Raw genomic sequence first — 18125 nt, 5'->3', positions numbered from 1 at the left:
TCGAACTTATACTAATAACGACCACAATGTATCGACTCATTAGTTTGTCTCCGAAGCTCAAAATCATTCGTCGGTTTTAAAGCAAGTCTGTTGAAACTGGTTAAAGCTGGTTAAAGATCATACAAACTGGTTAAACATCATACAAACTCTGGATGTATATCATATAACATGAGATACTCTGAATCCTAACATTGTTTTCGCTGTTCGTTATTATTACGTAGTTTAATTTTGTAAATATAACAACGAAATGATTTAGCTATTTGATTGACAAATGTTAGTTTCTACTTGCTCTTTTGCAATTAAGTATTCATGAGAAATTTAGTGTTTTATATTTATATAAAGTGGATGATAATAATAATTATTATGACACAAGTGAAACATTAATAGCGTGGTATTAATGGCATTAAAAAAAGAGTGTCATCTTTATTGGACATATCTTTTACTAGTGTTTCGTTTCTCAGTTCAATCTATGAATAACAAACCTAGAACATGGAAGATGTTCAGAGAATCTTAAACGCTATTAAACGAGTCATTAAGTAAAATACCTGACAGTATTTTCTGTTTCAGTTATACACGAATTTAACCTAAGCTATTACAATATGGGTTATACAATGACATCGAATAATGATTTGATTTATATCTACGTCTGTAGAAACATGATTGTAACATTTCAGTTTATGTATCTCTTCTTGTGAAATTAATGAACTTTCTTGTTTCATTGTATCAAACCAATTATATGTTTATACTGACTTATATGTTAATTGTTGTAATTAAACAAGACGACCGTATCGTTACATTACAGAGGCAAAGTTATTTTTATTATTCTTTTGAGGTTTAATTCTTTTAAATGATGGTCTCACTTTATCAAGGAAAATATTCTGGTGGTATGTTGGACTGATGGGAATGAACTTGAAAATTTTATATCTTTTAATTACATTCATTCCGAATGGGAGGTCATAGGTTAAAGATGATTATAGTGTCAACCGATCACTAACAGAAATGTTGTGTTCAAAGCCTTGTTCTCTCCATTTGATAAGTCCTCTTTCTTCGTCCGTCCCTGAAAGTGATAAATTCTTATTATTATTCTATATTTTTAGGGTAATTTAAATATTTTATTATTTCCATTGATCTGTATGAAAAGGTGTTTATTCATTTATATCTAATGTCACATTTATAGTTAGAATGACATAATATTTTCACCTGTTTCTCATGTGTAGGTTGTATATATTATATACCCTGTCAGAATGATAAAAAGATTGTAAATATAGCCTTCCATTTTTTCATGCAGTTGTTGTTTTTTTCCGGGGGATTTCCAGTTGCTCAGCTTTGAATAAAGAACTTGGATATTCGTGAAAGACACAGATGGATAGGTATTGTATATCTTTTCGCTTATTAACCAAAAAAATTTAAAGCAGACTTTCTTCGATTCTACAGCTGTAGTGATATAATATATGGAAGATAGAGCTATGAAGGAAAATTAGCTTTTTATATGAAAGAGGTTATTTTAAGTTTAAATTTTGTTTATTGTCACATACAATGCTATGTCAACTCCTGATTGTTAATGTTTTAAGCTGTTAGACTTAGTTCAGAGTCTCTGGAATTTTCATGTTTGTCTTTCACGTGAAATAAAGCGAACATTTTGTGAAACAAGACACAATAGAATTCGTAAAGATTGAATAAGCAGACTTTCCATGATGTTATCAAACAATACAATGTAACAATAAAAAATATAAAACAAAATTATCGTTAGCGAAGAAATACTAGTACAGAACAATATATCAGACAACACGAATCAACGAGTAAAACAAGCAGTATCACATCATACAAACATTTATAAAGAATGTTTCTAAATTATCTTATGTCAAATTAAAGAAGGAATCACATATAACTTATCGTACACTGGGTTTTATTTCAGTGATTGTCTTATGATGTTCAAATTTGTATTCTACTAGTAAGGATTTCATTCTTATTCTGGACCATTAATACAGGATACAGTAAAACCTTAATTCAGTACTGCAATGTATTTTACTTCATAGTATTCCTGTCATTTGGTTCTAGCTAACATTCAATATTTTTTTTCATGTCTTCTCAAGTCACTCACAAGTGTGGGAGTATGTTCAATGTTTTCTGCTGTGTAAACATATATTTATAATTTGAAGGTTAAAATGGATATACATATTTGTTAATTAATTATCATAAAAGTCATTTTTCAGATGCAAGTTGGATTTTTTGTCTCGAATTCGAAAGTTCTGTAAATCAATATTGTACTCTTTATTCACCTTTTACAGAAAATAAAAGTAACTGAATATTTTGTGGCTAACAAACTAATAAAACACCTTACGTAATATTTTAATGGTGTTACAAATCACATTGAAAAGTATTCGGTTTATTCACGAGCTTTCGAAGGAATGTTCCCTTTCCTAGTATGGAATTGTCTAACACAAACGCAATGAGTCCACCAACAAATACACTGGTGTCCAATAGAACTGTAATGAGTTGGTTTACTACGTCATTACCTAAACGAAACAATAAAAAATTTAATACCTAAAAGAAGATTTTACGAACTGATGATTTGTTTTGGGTAACTAGACAAATCTCAACCATCTAATGTTATAAAAACCTTCCATTTTTTATAAGACAAACAGCTATGATATATTTTAACAAATTAGGTGCACCACGTTTTGTAAATTGTGGAGCATTGAACCATTTGTGTTATATAAGAAATTGTTTGAGAAACTGTTTCATAACGTTCAACGAATTTCCTTCCCCAACTTCGATCATAAAAGTAAGTGTACGTACCTACATCAGTAGCACCTTGATGGCCGTTAAACCACTTTGGAATGGTAATCCCCATAAATAAAGATAACCCAAGGATACAACTATTTCTCGATGAGTGAAGGTCGATAAATTGGACATTGGATAATACAACTCCCGTTACAATTGCAAACATAACACATATGATTCCACCAATAATGGGTTCAGGAATAGTATTTAGGAAGGCTCCAAATTTCCCCCTAACTGCAAAAATCATCATGGCAACAGCACCATACTGAATTAGCCGTCGACTAGCCACCTATTGGTGTGAAAATCAAGGAAACGAAAAATGAACTGAGTTTTACGTTTCTGAAATATCAGCACTTCTGTTTTACATACACAACTATAATAACACAATAAATTTAAGCAATTTACACAAACATTCAAAATTGTAATACAAATGGTCTTAATCTATTTTAAAAGGGCGACACATGAGTATATTTTTGTTATTCCGATTGCTCCAATGTTTTGACTGTAAGAAGTCATTTCAAATCCAGATCCCCAAACTGCAGAGACGATACAAGAAATTCCTTCTGCAAATATTCCACGATTTATAGCGCTAGGTGGAGTAGTAGATACGCAAGCTAGTCGCGGGCATACGTAGTAATCTCCTAGTGATTTCAAAACCAATGTCAATATTCCTGCAAACATTCCCAAAACAGCACCGGTGCTCATTGTTGGTAAACTCCACTGTTCTGAAAGACCAGATTCAAAATATAAAATGTAACACATCGACTGTTTTATGAAAATTCATGTGCAGTAGAGAATAAATATTGTATACATTTTCACAATATTACTTTTAATCAGTTTTACTTTGATTTCAACATAGTGTATGTTCAGAATGGGTTTAATCAAATTAGCTTAATTATAACTGAACGGATAATAAGGTTCTACATTGAATGAACCGATCAACAGATAAATTCATAAATTCCTTACGTAAACAAAAAATCTAAATTTTAATGTGTATTTTTATAACTACTTTCCTGGATAAGGAAATCTAAACCAGTGGCTGGAATATATCGTCTTTACACGAAGATCAGTTCTGGCTGCGTTGGTTGGTCCCAGGGCACCAGCAGCAATTAGTATGAAACAAATAACCCACGCAGTAACTATGGTAAGCAACACCTGAAAGTAGCCTTGCAGTTAATTGCTATTCAACATTAAGATAAATTTTCTAACAATTATACATTTGTTGTATTTTCACTTTTATTATTAATGTCTCAGATATACCACAAAGCAGTATATTAGCATTAACTCTGATATCATTGTAAATTGGTTTAGATACAAGCGACAAAATATATTACTTACTAAATAGGTTACAAATCAAATAGTTAACATCTGAAGTTAGGTAGACATTAACTCTTTAATTAAGTGGTAAAAAGACAAATGCATGATACATAAGAATAAAGACACTTACTTTGAAATGATGCTGTAATATTTATGTCATACATAAAATGTAAACCTGTGAGATCTTGCCTTCGTGGTACCTGTTTTATAATACGTTCCATGTGACTATCATTTTGTAATATCTAGTTACGTTACAACAGTAGAAGTTGGCTGTATTTAAATCCCTTTTTTTACAACTATACAGCAAAACATTTCTCAATAACACTAAATTATTTGGAGAATATTTTTAGCATTAAACTTTATAATTAGGAGTTTGATGTGTGTTTATCTAAAAGTGAAATGAGTGTGAACCGTTTTTTAAACCTATATCCACTGGAAAAAGTTTGAAAAACGGCAGATGTTCGATCTTCCATCCTCTTTCTCTACTGTAGCTACATCCAGGAATATTAATATTTTCGAGGTACTGAGAGAAGAGCAAAAGAAGTAAAATTTTCTGAAAACAAACAACAAGATTCAGTTATTTTGACACTGTGTTGTTAGAACACTGAATACTAAAGTGGAAATACTATTTACTGTAACCTATTTGATATCACTGTTTAACAGTAATAATTAATAAGTTTGATTTTAGTATTTAATTTTCTAATTAACCCTTTTACAGTGTTAAGTGCAGGGTAAGTTTGTGATTATTTATAATCTTAGGCAGTAACAGTATTTCTCTGTATCCCTTTAGTTTGTTTTGTTTTTGAATTTCTCACAAAGCTACTCGAGAGCTATCTGCGTTAGCCGTCTCTAATTTAGCAGTGTAAGACTAGAGGGAAGGCAGCTAGTCATCACGACCCATAGCAAACTTTTGAAGTACTCTTTTACCAACAAATAGTGGGATTAACCGTAACATTATAACGCCTACACGGCTGAAAGGGCAAAGCTGTCGTGTGCGACCGGGATTCGAACCCTCAGCCCTCAGATTACGAGTGAAACAACTTAACCCACCTGGCCATGCCGGTCCACGTTTAAAATAGTATTTGCCTTGTCTGTACACATGTCGCTTATCAGAGAAAATTTTTGTAGATATCTAGTGATTATAGAACAACAATATTTCGTACGTAAAATACGTGTTGTGGTCATTTTTTATGTACGGCGTCTGGAACATTTCATTTCAATCATCAGCTTTTATACTGATAGTCCACCTTTCTTGATGTGTTTCGATCTTCGTATCACACTGTGTAAACATTGCCTCTTTATCCAGTGCTGATATCCTGCTTTGTTGTCACACTCACACAAAAAAATTGAAACTTAATGAAAACGATTTGTTGATCCAATAACATGCAAAGGACGTTTTAGTATCCACAATGATGCCAAATATGTTGCTTTTATTTCAACTTATTAATAACTTGCAGATTTTGTACTTTTCTTTAAATGAACCGAATGAGCTACAGGAACAAAAGTATATATGTTACCATTGTAAAGGAAAATATCTCTTTTACTTCTTTTATTCGAGCCAATGAACAATCGCAACACCCTGAGATCATAGACTGCAGCTCCTATTATTGGTCTAAATTCAGCAATATTGATGCAATAAACAGGTTAACCTTAATGCGAAAAGTATGGTATAAACCTTTTCACGCGACTTCTGTACCTGTAAAAGCATGTATGTTCCTAGGAAAAGGAAATTCTTAATCCGAAGTCTGATCACCAAAATCTATGCAGGTCCCAATCTTTTACTAAGTCATTAACTTCAACAGACATGTCAGGTTGAAAAGAATCCTAGTCATCATTTCTAGTCACATCAGATTCAGAATTACATAAAACTTTATGAAGAGTCTTTTGAAGAGGTATGTACAGGTCCATGAGGATCACCTGTTGACCTTAAAACACAATGAAGGTTCGGATAAGAAATTTCCTTTTTATTTCGACTGTTGTAGCCTTGAAAAAATCATAATTAAAAAAAAGCAGTTATTTCAGTGGTTTTTGGCTCACGCCAGACCATTCAAATTCCAAAAGGCAAAGACTTTCTCTTACCTATAATCCAGTGCAACCTCTTGTTTTCATAGAGACAAATAAGTAATATTCAAAACAAAAAAATGTGTAACACACAAACAAATAATATGCAGAAATGGTACGTGATGTTGCCTGTTAACCGTTCGTTTACTGACAGTGTGTTTGTCGTGGATTGTAAAATGATCGATAAGACTCTCACGTCGAGATTGGTCTAGAGAACCTTATAGTTTGTTTTTGTTTTGTTTTTGAATTTCGCACAAAGATACTCGAGGGCTATCTGTGCTAGCCGTCCCTAAATTTGCAGTGTAAGACTAGAGGAAAGGCAGCTGGTCATCACCACCCACAGCCAACTCTTGGGTTAATCTTTTACCAACGAATAGTGGGATTGACCGTCACATTATAACGCCCCCACGGCTGAAAGGGCTAGTATGTTTGGCGCGACGAGGATGCGAACCCGCGACCCTCGGATTATGAGTCGCACGCCTTAACGCGCTTGGCCATGCCGGGCCAGAACCTTATAGCAATAACAAAATGTAACACGATTTAAATGAAAATGATTCGCTCATGTAAAAATACATATGACTTTTAGTGAAACTCTGTGCATAATAGAAAAAAAATAGATATCATTTTTGTATTCAGCGTACGAGAATTACTTTAAAATTTCTTAACAATAAAACTATTTATTACAAATTAAACATATTAATTTCCAAAACTAACGACTAATTTATATTTCTTTCTAGAATAATATCCTGAATTATTTGTTACAAATTAATGTTAAAACTCTTGACGTTTCGTCTGTTTACTAAATCTTAGATAAATAACAACAGATGAAATAAAATAAAAACACTTTACCTATCAATAAGAAAAACTGTCCATTATAAAACAAGTCTTACATAATTGCTATTCCCCAGTTCTTACTAGCTGTAGAAGCTGCTTCTTCGAAGAGTGATAGTCCTATCAACGATACGGTAGGGACGATAACTAATAGTGTTAATCACTGAAGTATTATTCCGATAACTCCTGTAAGTCCAATAACCACTTCAAAGATTGATGCCCCAATGATAGCGCTTTGTATCTACACCAATGTATCAAGAATTAGATTTTAAACGATGTAAAGAAATATTATATATTATTTCAGATAAGAAACTAGTGACGCGTCTCTAAAGCTTATTATAGGAATTATTCGAACATGTAGAGAATATTCATCAGACATATTCTTTCTGGAAACAAAAAACTAAATTTCTGGGAAAATAACAGTTCTGCACGATCTACGTGATTTTAACAATTATTTTTTTTTTTCAAGTTTTTCACTGTACTTGTTTGTAACAACTTTTATTAATATATAATAAAATGCTCAAACACTTACATTCAAATCAGCGTAGTACTATCTGGGTTTAAATTCTTGATAGAGCCTTAAACTAGATTATGATTTATTTATCTCCTAAACGTTTAATAATTTTGATGAAATATGACGATAACAAAACAGAGGGCCCCAGTGGAACAGCGAAATGTCTGCGGACTCACACTACAAAAAGCCGCGTTTCGATATCCGTGGTGCGCAGTTCATTGATAGCCCATTTTGTAGCTTTGTGCTTTGTTCTAAACAAACGATAAAACATAAAATGCACCAAACAGAGTAACGGCTTTATTCGTTTCTTTCTTTCTTTGGTTTGTATTTCCCGCAACCTACACAATGGCTATCTGCGCTAGCCGTCTCTAATTTAACAGTGAAAGATCAAAGAGAAGCAGCTAGTCATCACCACCCATCAAAAACTCTTGCGCTACTCTTTTATTAACAAATAGTAAAATTTATTACCACATTATAACGTCCTCACGGCTGAAAGGAGGAACATATTTAATGAGAGGAGGATTCTGATCCTCATATTGCGAGTCAATAATACCTGTGAGTCAAATAACCATTTCAAAGATAGATGCTCCAGTAATAGCGTTTTATATCTAGACGAATGTATTAAAAACTATATTTTAAACGCAGCGAAGATACATTATATTTTATATAGTAATTGCTGAAGTTTATTGTAGGAATTATTCGAAAATGTAGAGGCTATTCTTTGTAAGTATTCTCTCTAAAAATAAAACCCTAAATTTTTGAGAAAACAACTGCACGATATATATAATTTTAACATCTGATTTTCAAGTTTTCCAATGTACTTGTTTTATAACAACTTATATTAATATAAGATATTATGTTCAAACAATTACTGGAAATTATAAGTCCACTTCAAATCAGCTTAGTACTTTCTGGGTTTAATTCAGTCGCAAAACATTAAACTAGTTTATTATTTATTTATATATTGGAATGTTTAATGATTTCGCTGAAATATAAAGATATATAAAAAGAGAAAATTTGCCAAACAGAGTAAGAGATTTACTTGTTGCTTTGTATGGTTTAAAGTTCACGCAAAGTTACACGAGGGTTATCTGTGCTAATCGTCCCTAATTTAGAAGTGAAAGACAAGAGTTAAGACACATAGTCATCAACACCCATCGATAACTCTTGGGATACTCTTTTATCAAAGAATAGTAGAATTCATTGCCACATTATAACGCTGAAAAGGGCATGCTTATTGGGAAGATGATTCAATCCCGCAACCCTTAAATTGCGAGTCAAGTGTCCTGTCTACGTGGCCATGTAACGGATTTACTTTTACATATTTATATTTATATTTATGTTTGTGTTAATTTAATGCATGCTACGTATATTGTTAAATATGTATTGTGAAAGTCTCGCCTGCTCTCTACATTTCTAGAATATTCTCGAGCGTACAAGTCAACAATATTTGATGTATGTAAGTAAAATAGTAGTGATTGCCAATATTATTGCCAGCCGAATTTTCGAGAACCTCGCCTAATGAGTGTAAAAAGATAGAAATCGAAACACGCGAGAAGACAGTTAATATTGTTGGTTTGTTACAGTCAGTATATTCTAAACTTCGGAAGCTATAATTCTGATAAACGCTCAGTAATCACACACTACAGACATTTGATGAAGAACATTCACAGATTTAGAATATTAGAAGCTGTTTGACTTTAGAGAATTAACTTTGAACATTTGTGTTTTTTGCTAGTCAGTTAAAAATTTACGTGCGCTCAATGAAGCAGCTGGTTAGCTTCCCCGTTAAGTGTATTTTACCTGCGTATCAACATAGAATTAATTCGCTCTCCGTGAACCGTGAATTAAAGATTCATTTCCGGACTAAATAGAAGACTGAGTAATGTTTGTGAGTTTGTAAAACTTTTTTGTATAAATCTTTACTTGTAATAATTGTTTTCATAAACTGTGTTGTTGATTGTCTATTAAATATATTTGTGTGAAAGAAAAATGTTGTGTATACCAGTACTATTGGCAAATATAATAAATGTGATACATCCTGATATCTAATTAACTTTTAAATTAAAATTAAATTTTAGGCTATATGAAAGAGTAATACCTAACGTGCAAAAAAATAATAATAAATCGGAGACACATCCGAGATAAATCATAATATGTTTGAATATCTGCGGTAGCTGCACTTAATTTAACAATGTACGACTGGAAGGAAGGCAGCTAACTGGTCATCACTAACGTTCTTCACACCTTGGGCTACTATTTTATCATCGAAAATTGGGATTGACCGCATATTATAACGCCCTCAGGGGTGAATTGGCAAGTATGTTCGGTGTAAGGAGGATTCAAACCTGCGACATTTAGATTATAAGTCGATTGCCTTAACCACCTGGCCATGCAGTTAACAAGCGTTTTTTTGTTTTTTTTTACTTTAATAATAAGATTTGTTATGTTAACACGTCGAGTAAAAATCTTTGACTTTAACAAAATTAATAAAGTCGCTTAAGATAAAATAGTTCTTTTTACTATAGTAATAATTTATTAATATTTATCCAAATCTTCGTCGTTAACACTAACATTGTTATTAGTTTCCAGATGTTCTCATTCAGTAGCGAATTAGAGAGAAATAATTTAAGATTTGGTGATAATGATTGTTTACCTTTTCCATTAATTAGTAAAATCCTTTTTTGTTATACCTGATACATAATATTTCAAGAAACTCTTTTAATATATTTTCTCACTTCTCTCATTCGAATTTTCCAGATTTCTTGTAGCTCTTCTTCTGTTGCTGACAACATTTCTTCTTCGCTGGGACACTTTCACTGAGGTAAACTCAAACTAGCAAATATCGGAGTCAGAAGGGTAGAAGATGGGCCTTGAATTATCGGAAGTCTACATAAAAAAGAAAAATACGTTTTCACGTCTAAATACTAAAATACTGTTCAAATATCATTGAACAGAGGGTTCAAGCGACAATAAACAATACAAAAACTATCTTGAATGTATACATTTTCGTATTAATATTGGACGGTCATGCAATACTATTCGATGTAAAAGAAATGCCAGTAATTAATTTGTTTAGTTGCCATTTTCCCATGCTTTCAATTCAAAAGTTGGTTTTGAAACATTCCGTGTCTGCACGTTCATTACAGACAAATATTAAGCAGTAGCTATATAACAAAGATAAAAAGTTTGTCACATATTGTCTCGATTCTCTATGTCAGTGTAAGTACATAACACTGACCTCATTTCAGAATATTGCAGTTTTGTGATACTTATTTCAAAGATTCAACACGTTTAAAGTTAGATATATGATATAGGCTCTTACCTTATACCGAAAGTTGACTGGATTAGGGTTCCTAAGTCTGACACAAAAAATATTGTTGATGTTATGTAGCCCCTAGACAGGTCCGAACATCATGAGATAGTGTTATTATTGTAAAATTAATAAATACATAGTTTCTTATTCATATTTCAATCAAATATCACTTGGAATATATTCTAAGTAATAGAGATAAGTGTAAAGTTCTTTAATTAAACTCTGATGATGGGAACTAAAGTACATTTATAATGGGGTTTCAACAACATGTAACATTGACAAAACTAATTTATTCTTCCACTTTATGCAGTGGACGATTTATTTGTAGAAAAAACGTATTTTATGTGGTGCAAATGCCTGATTTCTGTAAATTTCATCGCTATCTGTGATTTAAAATACCACTGAATTATGTTTATAGATAAATCAAATTAAACGCTTACCCAAAAGGAAATGAGTTAATAAACTGAAGTCAAGACATCAGTGTTTTAGTTTAAGTTACCAATATTTCTAATTCAACAGTTAATGTTTTCCTTTAATAAGTTATAGGTGTTTCAAACTGAGTCACACAGGTTTCACTTTTCAGATTCGAATGGTGTTTTCTCCATCTACGTTACTTAAATTGAAACATTAAGAATTTGCAAATGAATTTCGAGTTTCAAAGTGTAAATGTATTCACAAAAATAAACGCAAATCATTCAGACTTTTCGTTTGCTCGAAATATAAAAATACTATGAAATTGTTTAATGTTGGACTTACTTTGTATGTATCTTGTTTAGGCATAAACTACTTATAATTTATTTGAAAGAATGACAAAACTAAATTTGTAAGTTTTCATTTTCGTCACCAAAACTGTAGACATTGGTAAAAAAAGCTAAAAAAAAACAACAGTGAAATCCATCTAATTTTAACTTATTACTGTCGTATTACAAATTGGTAGAAGTTTGCCCTTCATCAGTAACCCTGGATAAAAAGGAAATCAAAAACAATGTTATGTTATTTGTAGGAAAGGTGGTTTTACGCTCAGTTAAAGTGCTTAAGTTGTTCATTATTTGTAAAAGAGATTATTTTTTATTCCGGAGAATAAAATTTATACTATTTTAGTAAAGAATGAAATAAAAGAGTTGTAACTGTGTATTTTCTTATATTCCAAGTCATTAAGTAGTTACTGGCGGGAATTTATAGTCTATCAACACTAAACAAAATCAGGTGGAAAGAGGATAGACAGAATGTAGACAGCCCTTATTTGGTTTTACACTAAGGAGACATTAACTAAATATTTAAAAGTATAATTTGCGCATATGATCTCTAAACTGTTTTTCTTCAAAGCTACTTTTAATGTTGTATAAATATAGTTTTCAAATACGGTAAGATAGATTTTTGTGATATCCACATGTATCTGTTTTCATATATAAAAGAGATTTAATTATATCTTTTTATCGAGCAAAGTATAATCATTCTATACGTTTTGCTCCAAAAACATAAATATACATGTCTCAAATCAAAAGGCGTATTGAGATTTACTGTATCAGATGATATCTAATATTAAAACACAAAATAAAACTATTGGGGACTACCAGTAAGAATATTTGGTGAAAATAACTTTTGAAAGTAAGGTTGTTAAGAGTTTATTGTAAAATAATAATATTAAAATAAAGTAAGATTTTATATGTAAATATACGATATGACATTTCTGACTTAGACAATACGATTAGTAAAAGTCGAAAATAAACTCCATGTTCTCACCTGAAACCCAAGTAGGATGCACAAGTACCAACGAGGAACTTCATCTACAGAGTATAAGATGTCACTCCTGACTCTGTCTTCGTCTTCGATGTCCACAATAAAAACATACATGTGAAAAATAATGGATGGTTTTAAAGATAGATAATTGTTTCTTTAATTACTTCCTATTTAATTATTGTAGAAATAGTGTTGCTTCACGAAATGAGCTGGAAAATTCCTTCATATTTACACTGAAAGTCCTTCACAAGGTATGTCACACAAATGACGTGGTACATATGATAGTATCCAGACATCACTGGTCTTGTAAATAATACATAATATTGACATTTGTCAACTTCCCAATGGCTAAGACTGGAGGCTTACAACGCTACCAGCCGGGTTTCAGTAGCTTTGGTGAGTACAATCAGCTCATTGTGTCGCTTTGTGCTTATTTGTTTGTTTTGAATTTCGCGTAAACCTACACAAAGGTTATCAGCAGTATCCGTCCCTAATTTAGTAGTGTAAAACTAGAGGAAAGGAAGCTACTTATAACCACCCACTGCCAGCTCTTGGGCTAATGTTTTACCAAAGAATAGTGGAATTGACCATGATATTATAACGCCCGAACGGCTGAAAGGGCAAGCATGTTTGTAGGGAGAGGGGTTCGATCCCACAATTCATGGAATGCGAGCGGTACGCTCCAAACACCTGGCCCTACTAGACCCATCTTTGTGTTTAAAATCGAACAAAGTAACAAGAGATATTAAATAATTTTTCTATAAAATTTTCTTTTATTCATTTTTTTTAACATGGAGAGCTATCATAACTGAACCTATAGCCAATAGAACTAACGTTAGAGTATGTAATAGAACATAAGTTTTATTCCACTATGTCGTGAAGGGAAGCGTATGATTAGCACGGAAGTTAATTTATTTGTTTTGTTGTATTTATTTATAGTCAAGTTGCACTTCACTCAAACAGAATCGTATACATGAGGAATACAGATAAACTGTCATAGTAACTTAACCAAGCATTACTGTGAATTTAGTATTAATGTTAAGCTAATTTTTTTTTTTTTTCTGATAACTTCTAAAACCAACGTATTAAGAAAATTTTTGAGAGACTATAAAATCCTGAACAAACTATTGTAATATTATTGGACACCCTATAACACTCTAGTTGTTGTACGTTTATATGTGTTTTTCTTTTTAAAGTATTTATTACCTAAAAAATATCTAATATATTTGTTGCGACATATTTACGCCAATTCTCTTACTTTTGGCTCATCGATTTCTTCTGAATTTTGTTTTCTAGGACGTTTTGTTCTATCTAAGTGAAGATATATATATACATTCATAAACATGTTAATATTCAAAGTGAAAACAAATGAAAAGCATTTTGGTTTCGTTCTATTCATCCTCGGAGTCGTATATTAAAAAAACAATCTACTCTTGTATTGACGGTATTCAAATTTCGGTTATTTATTAAGAGGTACATGTTTAAAAGATTGGTAGCTAACCTTATTTTGATATAATCAATCTTTGGTTGTTTTAACTTAAAGTAAATTTTTGGAAGACATAGAAATTAAACGCCTACAACACATTTTTAAAAGGTTATTTCTGACTTTTTTTTCGTTATTTGTTTAGTACTTATATATAGAGTTGGCTAAAAGACACAGATTGTTCCAACTGTTCAATTCAAATATTTGAAATGTTTAGTTAATATTGTTTTGGTTATTAAAACAAAACAGTAAAGTCAGAAAGTCACATACGCCTGTTTTAAAGTAACAGACACTAACAAGCTATTCACTTACAGAGAAACTGAAAAATCAACAAAACAGTCAGTATAGTTGATTAAATATACGTTAACTTCTTACTTATAAAGATTAGAATGCATCATTACATCGGTTGAGTACCCTCACTTTTAATGATCGCACTAGTGGTTGAAACGTCGCACCTGTTATGAAAACTAATCATACTTACTGTTTGTTTGTTTTTTTAATTTCGCGCAAACCTAAACGAGTGCTATTTGCGCTACTTATCTCTAGGAGGGAAGGAAACTAGTCATCACCACCCACCACCAACTCTTGAGCTACTCTTTTACCAACGAATAATGGAATTGACAGTAACATTATAATGTCCCCACTTCTGAATAGACTAGCATGTTTGGTGTTTAGAAAACAATTTATGTCATATGCTACAAACCTATGAATGATAAAACTAACTGTGTAAAAGAAAATACGTTTGTTTAAGTTTAACTTAAAAACAACTTCGGAAATCTTCTCATAATTCCAGGTAAATTTTGTGATAATGTAAGATAATTGATACCTTTATTGGTATACACATGATGATAGGTTGTTCTATTTTGAAAATTAACTATTTCTGAATCTTATTGGTTTAGTACTGATTCTTAAAAGCGAGATTGAAATCTTAAATGAAAGATAAAACTAAAATTTACAGGTAGGTTCTGGGACGCGAACTAAATATACTATGTGAGAACGATAATTAATCAGATTTGGTAAAACTGAAAATAAAAGATGGAGAGATAGAATAAAACAACTATTAATTATTATTATTTTCGTGCAACAAATTACTCGTTGCCTTTGAAACCAATCGTTAATTGTTCAGTCTGCTTACGATGCGTATCGAAATGCATTGTTTATAACAGTTTTAAAATGAGAAAGCCCAGTACTTCGATTCTTTAGCTGACGTACTTTATAACAACTCGAATATATATATTTTTTTGTTTCACTTATGTAATCAGTGACGAGTGTGATCAACCGAATTTATTATCTTTTGATTGAGATGAGTTTATAAGGTGGAATTGTAGCTATATTTTGTACAAGAAGATTCATGTGTTTCTTCTTATATAATAATAATATTTTGTGTTTTAAAACATTCTTTGTCACGTCGAAATTAAAGTAATCGTCATGATGTGTCTACTTTTACGTATTTAGTGTAATACTAACTTTTTTATTAAATTAGTCTGAAATATTATATTTAATTTCCCGTGGTTCTAGTGCATTAAATCTGAATGTGGCATATTTATGACGTCACATCTGCGCCCTGAATGTGAAGAAAAATAAAAATATCGGCAATGGAAAACGTAGGTGAAATCAGGAAATCGTGGTTCCTATTGCAAGTCCACATGCAAATAAGAAAAACACAAGATCGTAAAACTAGGGGTTGCACATCTCGTAATAAAAAAGTTTTTTTTCAGTACCATTTAAGCAAGAATTCCATTATAGTATAATATAAATAGTTAAGAAGATCCTTTAAATATACTTTAAACAGATGTGTCGTTTGTAGTAATTGACAATGGTTGAGAGAAAATGAATTAAAGACCGTCACATTTATATCATGTATTTTAGAATATTATTCTTCAAGAAGCGATCTTTATAACGATATCTTTTTCTATAAAATACGATTTTTTTCCCTTTAAACTTAGTCAGTTTTACGATCGAAACATACACGATTTTATTACCTATTTGATATTTCTTAAACTATACTAGGATCATTGTTTTAAATAGATGGATATTAACTTACTGATATTTTTGTTAATCAATGGAAAAAAATTATATCAAATTCCGTCTATAATAGTTACTAATAGAGTATATTATGGAGTGAAGGCCAGCTTATATTATTCTAAAACATTTATAATAATTTGTGGAATAACGTTATCTCATACCGACACCTACAACTAGACCCAAACAAGTCCGTTTTTACAAAGTTATAGATATTCAAGTTGAATGATAGTTTTCAATTAGAAATGCCCCCCGCTAATACAGCGGTATGTCTCCGGATTTACAATGCTAAAATCAGGGGGTTCGATTCCCCTCTGTGGGCTGAGCAGATAACCCTTTATGGCTTTGCTATAAGGAAAAAAAACACATCCTCAATTAGAAATATACAAGTTATTAAAAATATAAATCTCTGTGATTTATCAAAATTTTTTTTCCTAATAAAAATAGGTAAATATTTGAAGTAATTTCTGCTTACAGGTTTTGAAAAAAAACATTTGAAAATGTTATGCCAGATGTAGTAAATTCCTGAGAAAAGTCTGAAAATATTCGGACTTTTCACTTTCTTTGTAAGCTATGTCATCAAGAAAATTAAATATTTTACACAGAAATCTTACTTTTAGTAAGGTCTTGAGGTAATTTTACAATATGAGTTTCTATGTAATATTCGATATACCTATATGAAATATTTTTAACACAAAAATATAATGAAGTTGTAAAACCCAAGTTTGATTTTAGCGGCATATAGACATTTTATTAATATAAGTCTTGAAACTGTGTTATGAATATAATTGTTAATAAACATTTCGATGATATTGAAAAGCCCGACATTTATTTCAAACGAATTATCTTCGTAACTAATCCTTGAAAGTTTGTTCGTGTCTGAATACTTAAAGAATGCTTAATTGTTTCTAAACATCCAGTATTACTTAACAAAAATCATACGATATTTCAAGAATATTACGGTTATTTTTTACTAACTATGAAAAAAATGGTTGGAACGGAATAAAATTGTCTGTACGGTGGACAGTTAGTTAATACAGTGTTATAAAACAAAACTGGTAAATCAAGTTATAATGTTATATAACTCTAATAAAGCAATGTTTTAAAACAAGTAACTTTCTGAAATTACCTTAAGTTCACAAACTGGATTGTCCTCCACCATGATAACAAAGTACTTTTAATGTTTCCTCCAGCATGTAACATGTCCAGAACAAGATGGGATATATCGAGCACAGTTCTATAAAACAGGCCATGAAAATATTATCAATGTACCCGTTGATGCACATGTATAAGTTGCTGCGGTCTTGAGCCATATAGACAGGCGGAGATGGAAAACGTATTTTCACCGCAAGTGACGAAATTACTTGCCCCTGGAAAAGAAAGGTCTATCTTTCGAAAGCGCTGAAGTTATAAGGTTTCTAGTTACTTATATTGTGACACTTAATGGAGTTTAAAATGTATTCTGCTATATTAACAGACCGCTGATTTAGTAATGTCAACACTAGGGAAAACAAAAATTATGTCGATTTGCAAAGATACGATTTATTTTTAATACATCAAGAAGATAGGAGTATACACAATAGTTTTTAGTTTCCTAATAATTTATATTCGCTGTTTTAAGTGCTATCCATCAGGCATGTCAATGAAATTTATGAAAAAAGAGGAAAAGGTATATAGCCTGGCGCAAGAGGCGCCACAGCGCGGCGCAGCCGCGCCTGACTAGGGGGATCCGGGGGCATGCCCCCCCCGGAAATTTTAAAAAAATGGATGCTATTTGGTGTGATTTGGTGCAATCTGGGACATAATTTCTTTATGTTTTTTGACATTGCAATGTTGGAAAAGTACACAATATATATCATATAAAATAACAAAAGGAAATTAAAAGACTAAATCAAACTAATAAAAACTATAACTTTCATTTACAGTTTTTAGCAGATTGATTTATTCTTTTAATTTGCATTCATTTTTTAGAAGATATATCAAAATATCTAAAATTAACAAATAAAATAAAAAGCAAATAACTGAAATTTAAGATTGTTTATTTGCTATTTATTCAG

The 18125-nt window shown here is 31.4% G+C and overlaps 2 protein-coding genes across 2 annotated transcripts; both read right to left on the bottom strand.

The window, feature by feature from the left end:
* Positions 1-329: 329 nt before the first annotated feature.
* Positions 330-6753, bottom strand: LOC143246498 (solute carrier family 23 member 1-like). The gene is made up of 3 exons (XM_076493325.1): positions 2800-6753; positions 2342-2516; positions 330-1057 (listed from the first exon to the last, which is right to left on the bottom strand). The coding sequence occupies exons 1-2, from the start codon at positions 3032-3034 to the stop codon at positions 2359-2361; spliced, it is 393 nt and encodes a 130-aa protein (XP_076349440.1). The 5' UTR covers positions 3035-6753; the 3' UTR covers positions 330-1057; positions 2342-2358.
* Positions 6754-6931: 178 nt separating this feature from the next.
* LOC143246504 (uncharacterized) lies at positions 6932-17453 on the bottom strand. Its single transcript, XM_076493329.1, has 5 exons — positions 17198-17453; positions 12567-12649; positions 10833-10904; positions 10246-10396; positions 6932-7234 (listed from the first exon to the last, which is right to left on the bottom strand). The coding sequence occupies exons 2-4, from the start codon at positions 12608-12610 to the stop codon at positions 10324-10326; spliced, it is 189 nt and encodes a 62-aa protein (XP_076349444.1). The 5' UTR covers positions 12611-12649; positions 17198-17453; the 3' UTR covers positions 6932-7234; positions 10246-10323.
* Positions 17454-18125: the final 672 nt, after the last annotated feature.

Source organism: Tachypleus tridentatus, chromosome 3, assembly GCF_004210375.1.
Source record: "Tachypleus tridentatus isolate NWPU-2018 chromosome 3, ASM421037v1, whole genome shotgun sequence".
In the NCBI taxonomy this organism is placed as follows: domain Eukaryota; kingdom Metazoa; phylum Arthropoda; class Merostomata; order Xiphosura; family Limulidae; genus Tachypleus; species Tachypleus tridentatus.
Note: the sequence above shows the minus strand (reverse complement) of the source record. Positions and strands in the feature narration are given on the sequence as shown.

Bases quoted from the DNA above. Each gene is read 5' to 3' on its own strand.
- LOC143246498 (XM_076493325.1), bottom strand. From the start codon at position 3,034: ATGATGATTTTTGCAGTTAGGGGGAAATTTGGAGCCTTCCTAAATACT. The intron at 2,517-2,799 runs GTACGTACACTT...TGTTTCGTTTAG, and splicing joins TCAAGGTGCTACTGATGTAG to GTAATGACGTAGTAAACCAA.
- LOC143246504 (XM_076493329.1), bottom strand. From the start codon at position 12,610: ATGAAGTTCCTCGTTGGTACTTGTGCATCCTACTTGGGTTTCAG. The intron at 10,905-12,566 runs GTGAGAACATGG...GGACCTGTCTAG, and splicing joins GCATCCTACTTGGGTTTCAG to GGGCTACATAACATCAACAA. The intron at 10,397-10,832 runs GTAAGAGCCTAT...TTTTTTATGTAG, and splicing joins CAGTCAACTTTCGGTATAAG to ACTTCCGATAATTCAAGGCC.